Source organism: Cheilinus undulatus, linkage group 15, assembly GCF_018320785.1.
Source record: "Cheilinus undulatus linkage group 15, ASM1832078v1, whole genome shotgun sequence".
Lineage (NCBI taxonomy): Eukaryota > Metazoa > Chordata > Actinopteri > Labriformes > Labridae > Cheilinus > Cheilinus undulatus.
The window spans coordinates 43,373,798-43,395,980 of NC_054879.1; the positions used below are offsets into that span (position 1 = coordinate 43,373,798).

Consider the following 22,183-nt stretch of genomic DNA (forward strand, 5'->3'; position numbering starts at 1 on the left):
AGTCCTCACGTTTTAGTCTTTACTTTTAGTCCAAGTATTTATTCTCTTGAATAAATCTGGTGCCAAATCATGGTAGTGTGTTCTCTGCACTCTGCCAAACCTGGGGTCCCTGCTTTCTACAGCTGAGAGGCAGAAGAGCTACAGATGCATTGTTTTTTACAGATTTACCCACAGTGGAGAAATATCATGGATTTTGAATGTCTGACAAAAACTACATGACATTTTAGTCTAGTTTTAGTCATCTTGACAAAAACTAAACTTAGTTTTTGTCAGTTTTAGTCATCACAGATCTATTTTTCTTAGTCTCAGTCTAGTTTATGTCATGGAAAAAAGGCTGTGGGCGAACATTTTTAGTCATAGTATTAGTTGACGAAATAAACACTGCACCAAAGCCTGTTAGCATTACAGAAACTGGCATTCAACCAGTGGCTACCCCGTGGACCAGTCACAGTGCAAGCAGACTGTATCATTTCAAGGTGTAGTTATATTTTTGAGGAGGTGCACACTGGATATGTGCTGGGACTCTGTGTAGGGTTTAGGGCTATGGTGTAGCCCAAAGCAGAAGCATAAATCATGCCTTTGTAGTAGGTGGCTTAGACATGGCCTCCTGCTAAAAAAAATCCTCACAAGCTTTGATTAGTGCAGTATTTCACTGACACAACATTATTATCATTGTGGCATATTTAAAGGTAGAATTGCAGAAAACACAGTTCAACAAAAACTGTTATTAATAGATACTAGGAATTCTTCAGGCAGAATTCAGCAGAGGCATGATCAAGCAATATGGCTTGGAGAAAAATCAGTTGTGATTGTGTAAATAAGTTGTTTTTACGAACACTTTCATTTTGGATTTCCAGCTGAGGGTTTCTGCTTACAGGTCGCTTATTCTGCACTGCTGCAGCTCACTCGTCATACCACAGCACATCCAACGCTGAGCGAGTTCTTTATAGTGTCTGTCTGCATGTCTGCTGCGTCTGTCTTACCGGTTGACATGGTTGTAAGGCTCAGCTCTGACTGACGAGAGGCCCACTGGAGCGGGTGGGAGGGGGGGCGGTCGCGTACTCTTCATCGGGGATGGACTCCACAGCTGACAGTAATTTGTAGTACTCATCTTCACCATCCAGCACTTTGATTTGACTGGGATGGGAGAGAGGACAAGTGAGAAGTAAACTGGGATGCAGAGCAAGTGTGATGGGAGGACTTTTAGACTGCAAACATTATGAGTGGATGCAGCATTGAGGTGTTTTCTTAAGCGTTGTGATGTCATTTATGCTACAAATACGGGTCAGACCTTTAACAATTAATATTAGCATGCTGACAAAGCCTTTATATGTAACCCTCTCGCTAATGACGCAGAGCAAGCACTCATAAAAAGCCTGTTATTTTCGTCTCTCCATTTACATTGTAAGAAAACAACTCCATTTCTGGATTCTCCTATTCCACAAAGGGCCTGCTCTGTTTAGAGCCGCTGTAAGTAGGAAAGCAGTTATTTACCCAAGTTTTCTCGGCTTCCTCTTGCTCCCCTGGTAATCCAGAGTTCTCTGAGGAAAGGGCCAAGAGCACACAGTCAAAAGATGAGCAGAGAGTCATTAATTTTTAATTCAAAGTGATTTTGTGTTGAATGCGAGCAGATGCTGATAATATCAGAAGTCACAGCATAATTTTTTCTGATCAAAGGGCTCAAGTGAGTCTGATGAAGCATGCATCTTGCTCAGCTTTGATAAACCACATCAATTATTCACCGTGAAGGCAGACATCCTGACATGAAAGCAACAGATAAAGAGCATAAGCACATGTTCAAGACAAGAGGCAGAGAAGCGTGGGGGTGGGGCTCCAGGGTCTGGCACAGGTAGGTTTAATTGTATTATCATGTGGAACCAAAGTCAGACAAAGGCCTTTATCGGCACTTTGAACTCACATTTAGCTGGTTGTAGTAGAGGCTGTCTTCAGGGCTGTTGAGCAGCTTGGGCTGCTGGCCCCGGCGGCGAGGAGTGCGCTGCTGCAGCTTCATCACTGGACCTGCAACAGAGGAAAAACGAGGGCAGTGATCCAAGCGAATACAACAACAACAACAACAAGCAGCAACATCACACTGACAGCGATGACGGCATCAGTAAACACATCCTGCGCTCCACTTTCTCTGAAATCCACACCCTCGTGTGACAAAGTGGCAGAAACACTTAGAATTTACTTTGGTTTTGGATTAAGATTATGTAATTTCATCAACGAGCTGACTCAATAACAGCCTGACATTACAGAAACTCTGCACAGATGAAGCAAACTTCATTATATCTCTGCTCACAGGTGCATAGCAGAATACAGGATTCTTTAATTGTTACAATGAGAGGTCTCTGGTTAGGTACGTCCAAGCCTACTAGCACAGTTTTTAGATTTTTGTAATGAATCTCACAAAAACAGAGAATAAATAGTGATCACAAAAATAATCACTGGGATGGTACTAAAAAATCTTAAACTTTAAAAACAGCTGATAATCTTATCTTATTTTGAATATAGGTACATAACTTAGAAGTGATAGTAAGGGTCAGTGCTGAAATATTTTAAAAACAGCCAACAACAGGTTAGGAAAGTTTGTATTTAACTATAAAATGTCCTAATCTTGTCTAAGGGAGAAGTTAAACTAGTGTGATTCTGTAGATTAGTCATCATCAACTGGCGGCCTGGAGGCTGCACACATTTACCCATCCGGCCCCCAGAACATTATCAAACTCAAAACATGTGCAGTGGGAAAATATGTTGTGCTATTAAGGGAATCATTTTCTTTCTTTTTTTTAAAAATAAACTTCCTACAGCTTTTAAAATGGGTCAAAAAAACAATTGAGATTGAAGCAATTTTATCAGGAACGTTTCATCAATTTTTCAGTAACGCACCTGTCAGCCACTATCAGCAAACATAATGTGTGTTAAACATGTATTTATCAGTCCATTCTTCATTAAAAATGGCCATTTTCTGTGCAAACCTTCGGCTTCAGGTGTTTTGGGGGTGCAGTTTTCTTGCTTGGGTTTTTCACTTATCACTACACAGTATATCAGCATCAAACCAAGTGAAGAACAACATGACAGCCATAGAAATATTTAGATAAAATATCTCAGTCGCCCCCTTGTGGCTGATTGGGGTATAGGGACTGATCTGAGCCTAAAAATTGCATACATTTGACATAAAGGAACAAACAAACATATACTGTATATATATATATACACACAAATATGGTAATTAGATTAAAATTCCTTTAGTTTATTTGAATACGCAGCCTCTAAAATGCCTGTTCCGGAAAACGTTGGCCCTTGTACAAATGTAGTTGGTTACCCCTGTTGTAATCTTCAAAAATAAGGTTTAATAAGGAACACTGCTGGTTCTTGTTTCCAGAGGTGCCAGTTTTCTGGGCTGTGTAATACATGATTACAAATAGAGCTTACACCAGTGTTAATTTTGGCAGCTATTTCTAATTTTAGTTTCAGCCTTAGTCTTACAAAATGTCTTTTGGTTTTAGTCATATTTTAGTCATTTCTACCCTTTAAGTTTTAGTCTAGTTTAAGTCTATAAAAAGTCCTCACATTTTAGTCTTTACTTTTAGTCCAAGCATTTATTTTCTTGGTCAAATCTGGTACCAAATCATGGTAGTGTGTTCTCTGCATGCTAACAAACCTGGGGTCCCTGCTTTCTTCAGCTGAGAGGCAGAGGAGCTACAGATGCATTGTTTTTGACAGATTTACCCACAGTGGAGAAATATCATGGATTTTGAATGTCCCATGAAAACTAAATTACTTTTTAGTCTAGTTTTAGTCATCTTGATGAAATCTAAACAGACTTGTTGTCATTTTAAGTCATCGCAGATCTATTTTTGTTAGTCTCAGTCTAGTTTATGTCATGGAAAAAAGGCTGTTGACAAACATTTTTAGTCATAGGTGTTTTTAGTCAATAGTACAACTTAAAATTGACAGTATTAATACTGGCTTACACTTAGCAAAACAGATCCTGTTGGTTTGGAACTTCTTATCTGTCAGTAAATGAGGTCTGGGTCAGTGTAGGTTTGTCTTTATTGAAACTGCAGTTTGCCAAAGCAAAGAACGGTCACTAAATAGAAGTGAAATACAGTTAGCAGCTAGTCAGACAAGCAAACCTTGATTGTTTGGTTAATTTGGGAGAAACCCTTGTAAGAATCTGAGGAGAGGATCAACACCAATAATTTGTCTGTTCTTTTAGAGTAAACAACCAGTCGGCAGATGTTTACCCTTGCGTTCTATATAGTAGCTTATCCTAGCATAGCTAAGCTTGGCCTACAGGCCTCCTGTTTGCATATGCATACTGTCTCTACTATAATCCTTTCACAATTTGGCCTTTAACTTATTCGTAAACATACTTGAACATCTGATGTAATACTTTTATGTTCTTTATAGCCTATTTTATACTTTAAATGTTGATATTTATCTACAGTGTCTACATAAATTAATGTCATTTAATCCCCTTTAAAGGGACTGACCTAATTCAACAGAGGTCCAGCCAAGTGGTGCTAGTAGTCTAACAGTTAGTGAAGTGGGGTCACCTGAGTGCAGTGAATGTGTCTCAGTGATTGTAATATAAAGACACCTGTGTCTGGAATTTCCAGTCACCAGTTAATCAGTATTCCTGGCTACCATTACACCATAAAGACAATAAAGAACACTCCAAGCAACTCGGATAAAGGGTTATTGAAAAGTAGAAGTCAGGGGATGGAGACCAACAAAAATGAAAGTCCTTGGAGCTCAGTTAAATCCATCATCAAGAAATGGAAGGAATATGGCACATGTAAATCTGCCTACATCAGGCCATTCTCACAAACTGAGTGAGCGTGCAAGATGGAGAGGGAGGGGTGATATTTTTGTACCACAATGGTTTAGATTATACGATATTAGCTCACAGGAAGTCGAGCTTAGTGGGTGGGTCGTTAGGTTGATCCAAAGTTTGGGTGAGACTGCGATTTCAATATGGAAGCCGCCACAGATTGGTTTGAGTCCACCTATTGTAAGCAGATGGCTAACGTCACACTGGGCTTGTCCAGTTCTTTCTACAATCTATGCCACTGACACACCATCCCCACTGTGAAGCATTGTAGTGGCAGCATCATACTGTGGGGATGCTTCTCAGCAGCCAGCCCTTGAAGGCTGGTGAAATGAATGTGGCAAAACTCTCTTATACATTTCCAACTTTATGATGTTGTCAAGCTCTTAAAGTTGGAAAATGTCAAGTTTTTCTCATATGTTTATGACTTTTTAAATCAAAACTTCTCTGTTTGGTTTCTCATAGATAAACATACATGAATAAACTTTAAAAAATACTTGAAAATGTACGTATCCTGTTAACTTTTTGTTTTTAGAGCGGCCCTAATACACTTCAGAAGATGAGCAAGACAACAATACAGTTCAGTTAAAATGCAAACAAGACAAAATTATAAATAACAGCATAAAGCTTATAAATTAGATATTTAACCTCAATAGCCTACATAGAAGTTTTAGTTTTGCATTTTAGTTTTTGTATTAATTAACAAAGTTTATATGCTAAGTAGTAAACTTTAAGGGTGCTGGTGTCGGCTAAAATTGTCTTTTGAACAAACCCACGTTTTCTAGTCTCTATGTTAAGCTAAGCTAAACAGCTGCTAGATGAGGATGATGTAGGGCCTTTTTCAGAGAGGTAAAATGGAACAATTAGCTGTCCTATGAAAGCTACATTTCACACCAGACACACTTAAACATGAGCTTAAAATCCAAACAATGACTCAGCTGAGGACTCTACTCTTACTGCAGATGTTTACCCTCCGTCTCCTCCGTCTTTCTATTGAAGTCCAGTGGCATCCTGTAAATGTGAGTGCTGGCTGAGTTGTTAAACTTAGAGAAAAGATTTAATTCCAGTTCCCACACACTGAACAGGGCTTGTTCCTCTGCTGCCATTTTTGCAGCAGATGACAGACTCTGTGGCAGATAGCAAAGATGTTTTCCCTGAATTTTCCAAACAGAATTAATTATTCATTGCACTGGAAAAAAAAAAATCAAATGATATTGATGGCTTAATAAGTAACGAGAAATGTGTTTGTAAGCTGAATATTCAAACGTAAGACAATATGAAGGCTTATTATGTTCACCTGCTTGAGCACACACGGGGTTTCAAAATTTATAGCTTTCAAAGTGGGTTTTAAATCCGAGACACCTTTACAAGGAAGCATCTATATTTAATGTCAGATAACGTTTCATCTTCTTTGCCTACGTTTGGGGTGAGACAGGACATTTCTTCATCATCTCCTGCTACCTCGGCTTCTCTACCCTGACTAAAGCTGCATTTGCTTTTTCCATCTTAACACTACTTTGTACTCACTTTGAACAGACCTCATCACATCTCAATCCTATACATCAAAGAGTGAGCCCCCCCTCACGCACCCAGCCCTCTTTCCACCCCTCCATCTTTCCTCGGCTTTCTTGATGTTATTCAAACCAGCACAGGTTTACTAAAGTCACACTTTGTAAATGCCCAGAAAGTTCCTGTCAGGTCGGAGATATTAGGGAACTTTTACCGTGAATCTTATCTCTCGGTGCCTCAGAGGTACAAACCATCCACTGTGAATCCTTGTCACCCCTGATTATATGAGGGATATTTGGATGGATCTCATGTCCTGAGAAATATTAATGTGAATAAAAATAGCTGTGAGTATTTCTATAGCTGCAAGAGAAGAGCTCAGCTCTTACTATAACATTTAAATACAAATGTGCATTATTGTTGTTTGACTTTTAAAGAATAGAATATAAAAAGTGAAGACTGAGCTGTGAAAATAAGAGTTATTTGCACCTTACGTTGTACTTTGTGTCTGTATGTAGGACGGGGTTCTGCTAATGATGCACAAAATGGATTTGATGAGCGAATGTTTAATTCCCCTGAAAATGCATCAAAGCACTCAATCACACATAATGAAGCCAAACGCCCTTGAACAGAGCTACAAAATTTAATCATACTGTAGAACACAATGCATTATAATATTTGTTTGTTTATCTTAGAAATAAGGAAGTAACTGTACAAGTATGGAACACTGATAGCTAAAGTTTACTGCTTCAGTGCAGACATGATAGTCATGATAGTTTAAATCTTACACAGGCTCAAAGACAAGATCAGTACATATCACAATAAGGACTGGAAAATGTAACATTTAAGTATGGGAGCACTGCTGTTCTTATTCCTAATACCTATCCTTTATCTATACTGCTTATCTCACGTGGGGGCTGGAGCTGATCAGCCGCCATTGGACAAGAGGCAGAGTACACCCAGGACCGACAGACAACATTCACACTCACACCTACGGGCAATTTAGGGTCTAACAAGCATGCCTTTACTCTGTGGGAGGAAGCCAGAGCACCTGGAAAGAACCCAAGCATGCATGAGAACATGCAAACTCCACACTGGGATTCAAACCAGGAACCTTCTTCCTATGAGGTGTCAGCATGAATCACTGCACAACCTTGCAGCCCAGATCCAAACTAACCATGCCATTTTCAGCAATCGAGACCCAAACCTAAGGTCTGTCCATTCCACTGGATGTTACAACAGGTCAGTGTAGAATTTCAGCTTCTGATGTGAACATTAATCCGGCGAATGCTGAAACACAGAAAGAAGGCTGTGCCTCAAATGACCGGCTACTCACTATAGCCAGCTAGTGCACCTTAAAGGAACAGTTCACTTGTTTTTGAAGGGGTTTGAACAAGGTACTCATCAATAGTAAGTACATAAGCGGCAGGAGATGTCAGTCAGCTTAGGCTGGCCCCACACTACGGGATTTTAAGCCTGATTTGAGGCAAGATTCGCTTTCCCCGATAATTGTGGTGGCGTGTCCCAAGTGGCGCCTGTAGCAAGCAATTATTTGTCTAAATAAACAGCATGTGTGTGGTGTCAACATGATTATTTTACTGCTCCAAATCGCGCCGTTTCCTCAGAGACCCCGAATCGTAAATATCAAACACGTTTGATATTGTAGTGCTCTCTGACGGAGTACCACAACAACCAATGACAGCAAGCAGACAGGGCAGCGTCACCAGTTGGATCATACGTAGTTTCACCGCTCATAACCATAAACACAACTGTAGCTTCATTCCAGTCAGGATTTTCATCCTGAGTCTTTCCCTTGTTTTATGATTTTTGCTGCACCTGTAATGCATGCCAGGACAGCCTGTTGTGGATGGACAGCAGGAGGATATATCGACAGACATTTGCATTTGTTTTTCTGAAGTCACGTGATCATGCAAGATCGCTGGCAGGACAGCAAGTGTGTGGTCTCCGGTGATCTTACAGTCTGGATGACTTGTCTAGTGTGTGCATTCAGAGGATTAAAGATGACAAATCATTTGAAATTGTCCTTATGTCTGTGGTCTACCACGTTTTTAAAATCTATTCAGATTTAAAAATGGTCTAGTGTGTGGCCGGCCTTAGTCCTCATCTGAGGAACCAGTAGGAGTACATGCATAGTAGCTGGTAGGCTGTTTGCATTATGTTATTGTAAAGTTATCAGTGCTTTACTTCTTAGCTAGAAATTTCCCTTGTTTCAGCACAAGCTCAGCACATCACATACTGTGTGCTTCCACCTGCAGCTGCTATGAGTCTACCTTCTTTAAAAGACACAATAAATACACCCAAACTAAACTACAGACAGTTATAGAGCAATTATGATATGCAATTTACCTTGGATACATGAAGATACTTTTCAGAGATATGAAAGGTAAAATAAATGACTGCATAAATATTCACCCCCTTTAAAGTGACTGACCTAATTCAACAGAGATCCAACCAAGTGGTGCTAGTAGTCTAACAGTTAGTGAAGTGGGGTCACCTGAGTGCAGTGAGTGTGTCTCAAACAATTGTATTATAAAGACACCCGTGTCTGGAAGGTCCAGTCACTGGTTAATCAGTATTCCTGGCTACCATTACACCATGAAGACAGAGGAACAATCCAAGCAACTCAGAGAAAAGGTGAAGGAAAAGTATAGGTCAGGGATGGACGCAAACAAATTTCCAAGTCACTGAACATCCCTCTGAGTTCAGTTAAATCCATCATCAAGAAATGGAAGGAATATGGCAGATAGCTATAGGAATGCGGCAGGCTTTATAGCAGCTAAATACCAGAATGCTAGAATTATGAGCATTTCAGCATACTAGCATTTAGACTCTCTAGAATGACAGTGGAGGCTCTTACAAATTGAAGCTGTTTTTTATCAATCTAGGAAAGAAGATGGCACATGTGTAAATCTGCCTAGATCAGGCCTTCCTCACAAACTGAATAACCCTGCAGTCAGGGAACTAGTGAGAAAGGCCACCAGGACTCCTATGACTACTCTGAAGGAGTTCCAAGCTTCACCAGCTGAGATGAAAGAGACTCTTAGCTGTTGCCCAGGTTCTTCACCAGTCAAGCTTTATGGGAGAGTGGAAAAAGGAAGCCACTGTTGAAGAAAACTCAAATTAAATCTGGACTGGAGTTCACCTAGAGCAGTGTTTCCCAACCATTTTTCCTTGATGCCCCTCTTACATGTACCTAACAAAAGCAGAGCCCCCCCCCGGACCCAAGAGAGAAGAAAAAGTGACACATGCTGTCACAAATCCACAGATTTTGTTGTTTTTTTATTGTTTCACTGATAAAATCCTACAAAAAGGCCTATGCATGCTTTTCTTATCAAAAGACCTTTGCATAAACTACTTAATAACTGCTTTATCTTGTTTTCAATCAATATTTGCAAATCTAATTTTGGCAGCCTCAGAGCAGACAAAGCCTCACATCTCCCCTAAGATCTTTGATGCACCCCACTGGGGGGTCCCGGACCCCAGGTTAGGAACCAATGACCTAGAGGCCAATGGTTAATTGAAAGAAATTTTCCCATCAGACCAAAATGGGACTTTTCATCAGACAAGATGCTATGTTTGGTGAACACACCATCCCCACTGTGAAGCATGGTGGTGGCAGCGTCTTGCTGTGGGGATGCTTCTTGGCAGCCACCCCTGGAATGCTTACTGGAAAATCCTGGAGACCAATCTTGTTCAGTCTGCGAGAAAACTACTTCTTGGGGGAAGATTTTTTTCCAGCAAGGCAATCAAGGATTGAGGATATCGTTATTATCTCCGAGGGGTCTTTTGCTTCACAGCCAGCAGCGCGACACAAACCATTCCTCAAACCATAGGAATTAAACAAAAGCTCAAACACATAAGAAACGTTCAAACACATAAAAAACAAGAGTTACGACAGTAAAATAAATAAATAATCAAAGACAAATGACCCGAAGCATGGAGAAATGGTTTAAAGAGAACAAGGTGAATGTTTTGGAGTGGTAGAGTCAAAGCCCAGAAACCAGATAACCAATCACTATTAACTTTTATGCAATGCACTGAAAAAAAGAGGGATATGGAATAATTCAGGTTTTTGCACTACTTTTGAATGACCCCATCTTAAAATTCTCTATAAAGAACACACTAAAAAGTGAAAAGGGAGTTGTAAAAATGCAAAAGTGGAGGTATGAGAAACATTTTGATTGATATTCTTTCTGCAACTTGGTAGCATTTTGTCACACAAATAGCTTTTTTGTCCACTTTGGTTAAGACGGTTGTATTTTGGAATCGCTCAAACTAATTTTAGTTATAGGATATTCCTGTCAGCTCCACTCAAAGGTAAATATCAGCATGATGACTAAGCTATTCAAAGATTTTGAATGTGGCAGGCTTTATAGCAGCTAAATACCAGAACAATAGAATTATAAGCGTTTTGGCATACTACACTGTAAAATAAAATGAGTTGAGCTTACTAAAAAAAAATTGTGGAAACTCGTTGCCTCAAAAATAAAAAGTAAACTACACTTGACTTTTGTGAGTTCAAAAAACTTGTTTATTTTGAGTGTGCAGTACTTGTCCTAAATTAACCATTTAAGTATTCTCTATTAATTTACAATTAATTATTTTAAGTTCCTCAAAACTGAGATTCAAATATTAATTTGAGTTTGCAGAATGTAGGCTAAATTATCTACTTTGAGTGTGCAATACTTAATATTTTTAGTGCACTGTAAACACTGATAAGTTCATAGCACTCAAAATATCATAGGTGACTGGTTACCTTAAAAATATAAAAAGTATTCACTGAAAAAATTACCATTTCACCTAAGGCAGACTGACTTGTGCAAACATATTTAACAATGGCTGTTAGTGACCCACTGAACCAGTAGTTGATATTATCCAACATTCATTACCCACTAAAGTATGTAATTGAGACAGCAACTTCACTCATGGTTTGGTGCCCAAGGGCATTCTGGGAAAACTTTGCAGAGTTGTCATAACTCAAATTATTTGAGTTATAACAAAAATACTAAAATTGTTGGAGTACTGTTCATCTAAAACTCAAATAAGGTCTACCAACGCATAAAAATAGAGTTAAAATAGCTGTTTGGGATTTTTAAGTAAAGACTACTACATTTTTGCTTAACTTGTGAAAAGCAGGCAAACTTAAGTTAAATGAGCCCTTTCGCTTTATGGCCGAGGAGTACAAGTAACTTGTTTATGATAACTATTTAGAGCAGGTTACAAAACACTGAGTTAATTCAACTCAATGTTTCTGAGTAAAATTGATGTTGCTGTTTACAGTGTAGCATTTAGACTTTCTAGAATGACAGTGGAGGCCATTACAAAATGAAGCTGTTTTTATCAATCTAATTGTTTTTGGAAAGCCTTGTAGCTCACTAATGAAAGCCCAGTACTTATTTTAATATGAAATAATTATATTTTGAATAAAATTTGCAGTACTTATTGAGAAACTCTCCGATTTTCCTCAAATGGCTCAGGTGCCAGCTCCACAGCTGCAGATCTGGAGCATAAAACCTGACACACAGGGGCTGAGCATCACCATTTATCCGCTTTGACCTGCAGCGATTAGAGCGAGCAGCAGATCAGAGGATGGGTCAGGCCTCCCATCTCTGTGCCTCTGTTTGGGAAATCACTGCCATTTGATCCAGGCCAGCCCCAGAGGAATGCTGCTCCTGCAGATATATTACAGGCCGGGAGGCTGCCAAACTGGCCTCTGGCTGCTGAGAGCGCGGCTCGGACATGGGCAGGCAGAACGGGAGCTGGGAAGGGGTCAGACAGTGGCTCACACCGGGGGTTGGCTAAATGATGGTGGGTAATGTCTGCTGTTTGGGGTGGGGAGGCATAATGGTCGACTGGGAATACAGAGGCAGAGCGATTCATACAATATTGATTCCTCCGTATCAAAAGGGAGCCGAGCAGAGTTTGCTCCTCTTGGTGTGAGACTTACATATTGTACATGTTTGCTTCTTGAGATAAAACGAACTGGAGCTCTTTTTGAGATAGGTACTTCTTTGCTTTTCAAAGAGCAGCAGATGACTCGTATTACATCTCTAAATACTGCTTTGAAATCCAGTGAAAATCAGAGAACTCCTCAGAAAACAACATAAAAGAGCTGCTAAAAGGGATTTTTAGTGGAATAAATTAAAGATGTATCGATTTACTCCTTGGATCACGTGCTGCAATCACCTGACTTTTTCCCAGACCACAGAGAACCACTCGGGCTTTGTTTATTCAGATGGAGGGAGCAGAGGCACCAAAAGGCATGGATTATAAGGAAAAATCATCAGCAGGGGCCTTTGATGTCTAAATGAGGCATGTGCAACCCAGACCCCTCTCTTTACCTCACAACCGCCTCCTCTCACACACAAGCGCACACATAAACACAGACACATGCAGACGCACACATGCATGTGTGTGCATTAACACATACATTAGTCTTCACTCACAAACAAAGACTCCAAACAGATATCTGGAGCTGAAGAGGATTTCCAGAACTTTGCTGAGATTTATTACCGCTCTCGTCATTTTGGACATAGTACCTAAACAGCGACTCGTGCTTTAGATTATGAGCCAACGTTGGTCATGTCCTGCAGATAATGCTGAAAAAAGAAGTTCCTGCATCTGTTTTCACTAATGCAGGCAGAGGATGTTGTTACTTGCAACCAATTTTTCACACTGAAATCAATCATTTCCTCTGACAGCAGATTGGGAACTTTGACTCCAGAAGAAATGTTTGTGTGAAGAAGAAAAAATCCCCGAACTTTGTGGAAGTCTGTCATTTGTCAGAGACATAATAAAGGTAATTTATAACTGTGACCTAGGAGGATGAGGAAAGAGCAAGTATTAAGGCGGGAAACCAGGCCAAAAATAGATTAAATATGCAAATGGATGGCATTAATCTTTGTCTGTCCTGTTTGGAAGAATCCTTAGCAGTTTTATTAAATAAAATATGTTAAAAATAAGCTTATTGGATTTTATGTTTGGGAAAACTTTGCAAAACTACATCAAATGAGTCAATCCATGTGCAAAATTACAGAGAACTTGGAGCATCATTTTCCACCTTGATTTTATGTCTGAGGAGATTATTTTGCTGGAATTGTGATGATGAGTAGTTTGGAAGTACATCCTGTTAACTACTCCCACTGACATTAAGAGGATTACGTAGGTAGCGTCAGACAGAGGCAACTCCTTCCGTTAAGTTGAGTCTTTCCTATCCCTTCCAAATCTCTGCTGCCGCTACGTCGAGCCTGTAATTTGCCTAAAACTGAAGGCATCCGCCCGAGACGCTGCGATACGTGGAGACAGATGGATCAATCAAACAAGCAGAGAGACAGCGAGAGGGTGGGCACGTATTTGTCTCGAGAACATGGAGAGGGTGGATCATTTGTCGGGCAGATGCGTGTTGATATGGTGATGTGGCGGCTGCTTGTGGTTGTGTTGGTGGTGGTGGTGGTGGTAATGGTGGGAGCAGAACCTGGTGGCAGCACAGGACATGTGGGAAGACGTTTAAGAGCTGAAGGAGGAAGGGGAGAGTGGGAGGAGAGGAAAGTGAGATGGGTGGGTTTGACCTCAGTGTGGGTAAAACAGCGTCCACATTCCCAGCTGCAGCCATAAAGTGCAGAGAGAGAGCTCAAGGCGACAAACAAAATCAATTCTTATTGACTACACCATGTTATGCACTGAGGGGACATAACTAGAACCAATAAGTCGACATGAACTTTTCCTCGCACCTCTTTTCATTGCTCTCCCCTCTCATCCTTCATATGAGCAGGTTAACTATCTCCCGTAAGGCGCTGCAGTAATTGCTCTCTGTGTTGTGGCTCCACTTTATCACTGTCTCTCTCTTGACATGTATGTTTACCACAACTATAATCTTCAAAAAGCCTGTTAACATAAGTAGCTCAGCTTTCATAAACCATAAAGTCAGCTCTGACTGATCCTCAGCACCATCCTGTTTACCACGCTGAGCAGCATAAGCAGCACTCTGATCGTATCTGCCTGCTCGCTAGCAAAAAAGGCTTTCTTTCTCTGCACGCCTCTGTGACTCATTTTCCAAACATGTTGTGTTAATATTCAGGCTCAGGAGACAGGTGACGAGAGGTGGCATCGTTCTGAATGTGCAGCTTATATGACTACACTGCGCATTTGTAACTTTTTCTCTGACAAAAACACAGGAAATCAAAGGTTGGAGCTGCAGAGCGCCTGCAGTGAGAAAAAAACTGCTTAATGCTCTCTTCCTTGCAAAATGCAACACTGCGGGTATTTGGCTAAAAAGGGGGAATAGTTGCCTCGTCTGGTGTCAGATATGCACCGAAACAGACTTTTATCCACCTCATCTAAGCCTCTGCACTGCTCTGTTTTATACATGAAAGAAAAAGTGGGCCGAGCAAGTCAACTTGCAGCACCAGGCTTTGTTAAATCACTTAGAAAAGACCCAACGTCCATCATCCTCATTGAGGGGTTCCAGGTCATGCCCCAGTGTTTCGGCATTAATAGGAGCATGGTGCACGAGTGTGTGCGAGTGTCTGGAGGGGTGGGGTAATTTGATTTCCACGGCTAATTTTCTGTTTTTTTTTTTCTCCTCTGGTGTCCTGAAACACTCCAGGTCAAGCCCCGGCACCAAGAGGAACCGATGTGATCACCAGGGGCAACAGCAGGATGAGACACAGGAAGGAGCCTGGTCTCCAAACATCTGGCAGGGCAAGGCTTCCACAACTCACTCAACCTAGAGATGAAAAAAAAAAGGCCCTCAGATCTGCAGGGATCAAAGTGTGCCCTGGGTGCCTGAGCCACCGTGGCCTCCCTCAACATATTCAAATGGGGTTTCCTGAAAGAAGCCGAAGCCACAAGCAGACCTCAGACATACAAAAGGCAGGAAAAGGGGGCAAAGAGGAATACCTGAAAATCTGTGTGTGGTATGTAAAGTGACGGTGAAGCCCATGGCAGATGAGGATATTTGGTAAGGACATTTAGAAAGAGAAATGAAGCACGAACCTGAAGCTTTTTTAAATGAATCTAATAACAAACAGAGGTATAAGTGGGGTTTACTTACTATAATAAAGGCTGAAAATATAATAAAAACAAACATTAAAGGTTAATTTAAGATACTGTTTTAAGTCAGACCTGTTTGTGAGGTCATGGAAAACTATGACTGCATTAAATCCCCTCTGGAATAAATAACTTTGCTCTAAATTAAAGAACCCAAACATCACATGTCCAGAACATTAGACAGTTTCCAAACCTATAAACAAAATGTAATCTTTTTTCAATTCAAGTAATATCCTTTTAAGATTTTTTTAATTTTTCAATCTTTTTTTCATTAAAGAGGAGGATAATAATTTCCAAAAACCTTCATCAAAGAACTAGAAATTGTTTTAATTCTGAAGTGAAATTCTGAAAAAAACTTGAGTCTTGTTATGATTAAAAGAATATGATCCAATACAATACAGCATGATAGGATATATGCATTTAATGCAATATGATACCATAAAAATACAGTAAGAACAATGATGATGCTACTAGTGTTGTACTCAAGACCAAACTATCCGAGACCAAGACTTGCCCAAGACCAGAGTGCACCGAGACCAAAACAAGACCAAGACTTTTGGGGGTTGAGACCGAGTCAAGACCGAGACCATAAATTTTTTTTTTTTTAAAACATGACAAGGTTGAACAGTTAAACAGCATTCTCTCTTTAGTTTAGTTTTATTTTAAATACATTTGAAAGATAAAAACAAGGTGTCTGCAACTCTTTCAAAGCACAACATGCAAAAATCTCAAATCTTAACAAATTTGTACGACTACTTGTAAAAATAAATCTGTGTACAGTGCTTAACAAATTTATTAGACCACCTGTCCTATTTGTCTCAGAGACCATCCAGAATCATGAAGTGCTTTAATGCGGACTCTTTCATTTTCAGTGAGCTCTCCATGTTTTACCATTTTGAACAGGAATGAGGAATTTCAAACTGAATTCACCCAAATTTGAGCCGGCTCACTGGGCTTCTCTGAGAAGTCAGAAATAATAAGCATAACATTCAACCATTAAAACTCATTTTTCTGTTCAGGAATGCAAGTAAATAACTATAATTTGACGTATGAATCACGAAATATTAATGTACTTTACTATTTTTCCAGTTTCTTTGTAAATCAGTAAATTTGAAAATTCATGGATAACAATAATAATTATATTTTAGCATTAGAAATATCATTTGGGTTAAAGAGCTTCTACATATTGGTGTATTAACCATTGCAGAAACATCAAAAATGATTTTGGTAATTACCAATGCCGTTAATTTAGGGCAGCTGTGGCGTAAACCTTACTTTGGTTAGGCTTAGGGTGGTCTAATAAATTTGTTAAGCGCTGTATGTATTTTGCTGACGAGTCTGGAATGATTTTAAATTTCTGAAAATGAGATATTTATGTAGGTTTGTCAGGTGAACGAGGACTAAAGTAAGCGTTCAAAGGTATTTCTGACTAGACATAAGATAGACTAATGTCTGAGTTTTTGCAGGTGTAGCTATTTGTTGTTTTGAAAAGTTCTTCTCCTTATTACCACATTAATGAAGTCAAAGAATAACAGATCAGTGCCCGTCTCGACCGGTCTTGATGGAAAATCCTGAGTCTGACCAGTCCAAGACTAAGACAAGACAGAATAAAACTGCTCTCAAATCCAAGACAAGAGCAAGACATTCAAAATGTGGTCTTGAGACTGGTCTCAAGACAAAGACCATTCTCGAGTACTACAACACTAGATGCTAGTGCAGTTCATTCACAATACAACCAGTGTTTTTAGCGCCAGGCTCTCTGGTAACTAGTTTAGCCAAAGCGTGTTGTTCAGCTGTTAGCTTTGTGACGTTACAAGGAGGTTAAAACAATGCTGGTATTTCCAAGAGAGAAAGCTCATGCTCGAGTGTTCAGCCATAGTGTGTCTGTACGTTTCTCAGGGGGTGTCACTGTGCATTTGTCTTTGTGGCAGTCACATACTCTTTCTCCCAGGATGCTACTGTGCTTACGCTGGCGTCCTGTCTTATGCCGAACAAGATGTTTACTAACCTTTTTCATTGAGTTGTCAGCTGTAAAAACAGCAGGTATCGAGTTCTTAAAAGGTCACATATTTTACCCTAGACAAGTTTATATCGGTCTCAGAGGTCCTCAAAACATGCCTGTGAAGTTTGTTGTTGAAAAAAACACTCTAGTATTGGATTTTTGCATGTCTAAAAAAACCTCTGTTTTAGCCCTGCTCAGAATGAGCTGTTTCTGTGTCTGTGGCTTTAAATGCTACCGAGCTGTCTGACTCCGCCCTTCTCAGGAGGTGGATCCTCTCAGCTGACAATCAGGAGAGGAGGGTGGAGCTTTCTTCTAAGAGGGGAGGGCTAACTGAACCTGGGGGCAGTACTAACTCCTCAAATGACATCATGAGGGGAAAATCTGACAGGCCAGGGGCACATATTTTTGTTTGAAAAGCCTGAAAAAAGTGTATTTTGCACGATATGTGACCTTTAAATTCTCTGTAATCGTAATGGCATTGATGACTTTAAAAAGAAACTTATTACATTACCAGTTACCATAAAAGTAAGAACACGTAGCTCCCAACACTGATCTTAATTGATCTCCTTTGAGGGGTAGCAAACCAAACACATTAGGTAATCCAGTATAAATACGGCTGACACCCTCCAGTCAGTTGGTTGGTTAGTTGGTCAGTGAGCTCTCAGCCAACCAAAATCTTATCAATTGGACAACTGCAAAACATTCTAGAGAGAGGGCGAGACAGGGACTGGTGGTGGTGGGTGTTACACAGCTGAAGTCAACTAAAGAGAGAGAGAGAGAGCTTGTAGCTGCAAACAAGGCTGTGACATAGAGAAATGTTCTTTTCTAATCGTTTCACAGCAGTTACATTCTAAAGAATTACCAACTCTGCACAGACCTACACCTGCAGGAGGGAGCAGGATTTTGTTTGCATTAAGGTGGTGCTGAAAGTGTCTCTGCTCCGCCCTCTATCACTGCTTATTCCCCAGCAGTCAGCAAATATATTTTAGATCCCTTAGCATCTTATTAAGACACACAGGTTAACACTAGTTTCTATTACAGTGAGATTGAGAGTAGAGGAGAGAAACAGTGATGTCTCCTGATCCCTGAAAGTCTTCCTTAATGTTCACACCTATGCATTTATTAATTCACACTGATAAATATACGTTGGATGCTCTCTTGACTGTAAATCTGGATATTTAATGGCTTGAACTTGTTAAAATTGGTCTTGTTAACTTTTATCATTGTGAAGACCAAAACATTGTTCTGCTGTTATACTGTATATAGTTTCTGTGTTGGGCTCATGGAATTCATATGATTACAGGAGTCTGAGTCATTCATTGTGAGTTTAAAGTTGTTTATTATGTCAATCTAGACCAGGGGTCTTCAACCTTTTCAGCCCGCGACCCCCAAAATAAAGGCGCAAGAGACCAGGGACCCCCACTGTACCTGAATGTGGCTGAACAGCCATGAACATTTAAGAATAGTCATGTGCAGAAAGGGCTGTCCATAAGAGGGGATAAAGGGGGAGGTTCCTTGGACCCAGCCATACTGGGGGCCCATGGAAGTCAGCAAAACCATGGTCCATTGTGAAGTTAAGATGTGAAAACCAGATTTTATATTTGACCTTAAAATAACCACTTTTATTAACAAACAAATATCTTCATATCTAATATCTTTATTCATTTAGCCTTGTAGCGCCACATTATTTAATAATGTAAAAAAATTTCAATTCATTATGTAATAACGCCGCATTTTGTAAGCCACTAAGTGGTTAGGGTTAGTTAGGGTATACCCTGGAGCCCACCTTAAGTCCTAGGGTTAAGGTTAGGTGTTTAGTCTAGAGCCCTGAAGGGGGGTTAAGTTTAGGCATAAGTCACTAAGCAGTTAGAGTTAGTGCAAGGTAGTTGGGTAGAGCATACCTTGGAGCCCACACTAAGTCCTATGGTCAGGGTTATTACATAATGTGGCGTTATTACATGATGTGGCGCTACAAGCCTTCTTTAAATGAAATCATTTTTGTTAAAAACATAATTAAAATGGGTTAAAAATTCCTAGAATTGGTTAATAATGGCAAAAATGGTGAAAAAGGTGCTGAAATTGAATTTAAAAAAAAAAACGTTTTAAGGCTTAAACGTGGCAAAAATTAGATAAAATTGGAAAAACAGGCACAAAGTGGTAAAGGGGAATTATAAAGTGGCTGAAATGGCTTTAAAGTGCAAAAAAGGTGAAAATTTGGTGTAATGGGATGGAAATGTGATATAAACTGGCAAAAAATAGGTTAACTGTGGTTAAAATGGGCAAAAAGTGATGTAAAAAGTGGTTGATAGAGACAATAATGAGTCAAGAGAGACAAAATAGGCAGAAAGTGGCAAGAATTGGTTTAAGTGGCAAAACAGGCAGAAAAAGGTGATGGAGAGGGTTTAAAATAGACAAAAATGGTTTTTAAGTGGCAAATATGTGCTAAGATTAGCATAATTGGTGTTAAAAAGTGATGCAAATGGGTTAACATTTGGTAAAATTGGTGTTAAGTGGCAAAAGTGTAATTTAAAAAATATTGTTAGTTTTTCTAAGGCATCTGGTGACCCCCTCTCGATGTCTCACAGGGTTGGGACCTAAAAGTGGGTTGGGAACAAGTGCCTGGAAAAAAATAGTGGCAAAAGTATGGAAGCCCTAAGTGGATACACGTCCATACTTTTTAATTAACTTACTTTTCCTGTGATAACAAGCACATTTCAGTCTTCAACTTCACTCGCTCAAGATTTCCACTTATTAATCTAATTTTCTTAGGACAGTGTTACTCAACCAAAGAGCCTAAGTGTTGAAAAATACTTTTGCAAGAGCCACAATCAAAGTGGTGAACAGTAGTGAAAAAAGGATTAAAATGGCATTAAAAATAAGTTAAAGCTAGTAGAAAAAAAGGTCAAAGGTGGTATAAAATGAGGCTAAATATGGATGCCTGGGGTAAAATAGGCATAAAATGGCAAGGAAAAAAAACAAAACTGTGTGAAAAGTCACAAAAATGGGGAGAAAAGTGGCAGAAATGGGTGAGAAGGGACAAAAAATGTCTTACAGGTGGCAAAAATAGTCACAACGTGGAAAATAAGGTGGCAAAAAATTAGTGAAAAGTGTTTAAAATGAGCAAAAAGCAGCAAGAATCTGGGAAAATGGGAAAAAATGGGGAAAAGTGAGATTTCATGGCAAGAAGCAGCTTAAACAGGAAAAATACAAATTGCAAAAAAGCAGGATAAAAGAGGCAAAAAGAGGTGAAAATGGCAAAAAATGGGATAAAAGTGGCAAAAAAGGATTAAAAGAGGCAAAAATATTGCAAATAAGGGCAATAGAGAGAAAAAATAAAGGTTGACAATAACGTTTGACAATTAAAGCCTACTGTATAAGTGTGGGAAACAAACTGATCAATGCTTCATGTAATGGATAATTCCTGAGGTCAAAGTTTCCCTTTTTAAAGGTTTCCTGGGGCAATGATATTTCAAATTAACACATAAAAGAGCCACATGCAGCTCCAGCACTGCACGTTGAATATTACTGTCTTAGGATAACAAAGCTGTTTTTTTCCACCATAGCAAGGAAATTCCTCACAAATTCACTAAAATTGCATGCTGTCCAGGGAAAAGGGAGTAAAAATAAAATGTATGCATACATGCTTTTTGTATCTATGCACTTTTTAACAGGTTTGAGTTGTCCTTTATCTCTTTCAGTCATGTTTTGTTCCATTTAAGGTCCAAACTGCAACATTTCCCAAAGATAAATGGAAAATTTTAAAACATTTGGGTTTCTGATAAGGGGTTAGTGGTGGGTCCTGATGCCCAACCAGCTGAGAGCCACTGATCTAGACTACCAGGAGGTTGCAATAAGAACACTGTCACTGATTAAGGCTGATGTAGAGATAACGTGCAGGGTTTTTTTTTCCACAGTGACTGATCGATTAGTCACTACTTGGGTGTGGCTTCAGTTCTTCATTAGACCAGGTTTTTTTTGGTTGACTACAGCCCCTCAAGTAAAACATTGTTCTAACATTCTTACTTTAAAAGCTCCGCTAATGTTGTAGCAATTTAATAATTTAAACTAATTTTAAGATGAAAGGGGTCCTACAGGCAAAGGAATGTGAATTTCCCACAATACCTCTGGAGCTGAGCTTCAAGCTACAAAAAAACAACAAAACAGGAAAGTAATTCTGCATGTGAGAAAATGACTGGAAGCTTTCAGGAAACAAAACAATTATTTGGGCAAAAAGCCCTCAAACTGGCATTGAGTGCAACATTTCCCTCCACAATCATTCCGACATTATAAATTCATCAAACACTGGCTCCCTTCAGCAGCAGTGATGCCTAGGAGCGGGGGTCACCTGTATGCAGCATTACCGAATTAGCCGCTATCTAACCCAGACCTGCTGTGGCGTGCTGACACTAATCCCGGGCTCGCTGGAGAGCCCTGTCTGTGTTACATTATCATGTCTAATCCCCGTAATCTCTCAGCCGTGCCGCTAAACGCTATTTCAACTCCGTCTCCTACCTCATACCCCTCTAATAACATTAATGAAGGGCCGGGCCCCCATTACCCAGGCTACCTCAGTGGTGACGGCCATAATCAGAGGCCCCCCGCACAGCCACCCACTCAGCCTTCCAGGCAGTGGGAATTAATGTAATTCATCGCCTGGGGCAAAAAGCAAACCAAACATATGTTCAACAAATCAGGGTTTGTGTATTTTCTTGTCACCGTTACTGTGCAGGTCTATTAGAGTCATTGATGAGATTCTTAGTGAAGGGCTC

General features: G+C 39.8%; 1 protein-coding gene across 1 annotated transcript in view; it reads right to left on the bottom strand.

The window, feature by feature from the left end:
- Nucleotides 1-1,004: 1,004 nt before the first annotated feature.
- myo3b (myosin IIIB) overlaps nucleotides 1,005-22,183 on the bottom strand; it is a 96,244-nt gene continuing 75,065 nt past the window's right edge. Inside the window, exons 34-36 of the mRNA XM_041806389.1 lie at nucleotides 1,919-2,019; nucleotides 1,495-1,541; nucleotides 1,005-1,137 (exon numbers count right to left, since the gene is read on the bottom strand). Of these exons, the coding sequence (XP_041662323.1) occupies nucleotides 1,005-1,137; nucleotides 1,495-1,541; nucleotides 1,919-2,019 (281 nt within the window). The remainder of the gene's footprint in view (nucleotides 1,138-1,494; nucleotides 1,542-1,918; nucleotides 2,020-22,183) is intronic.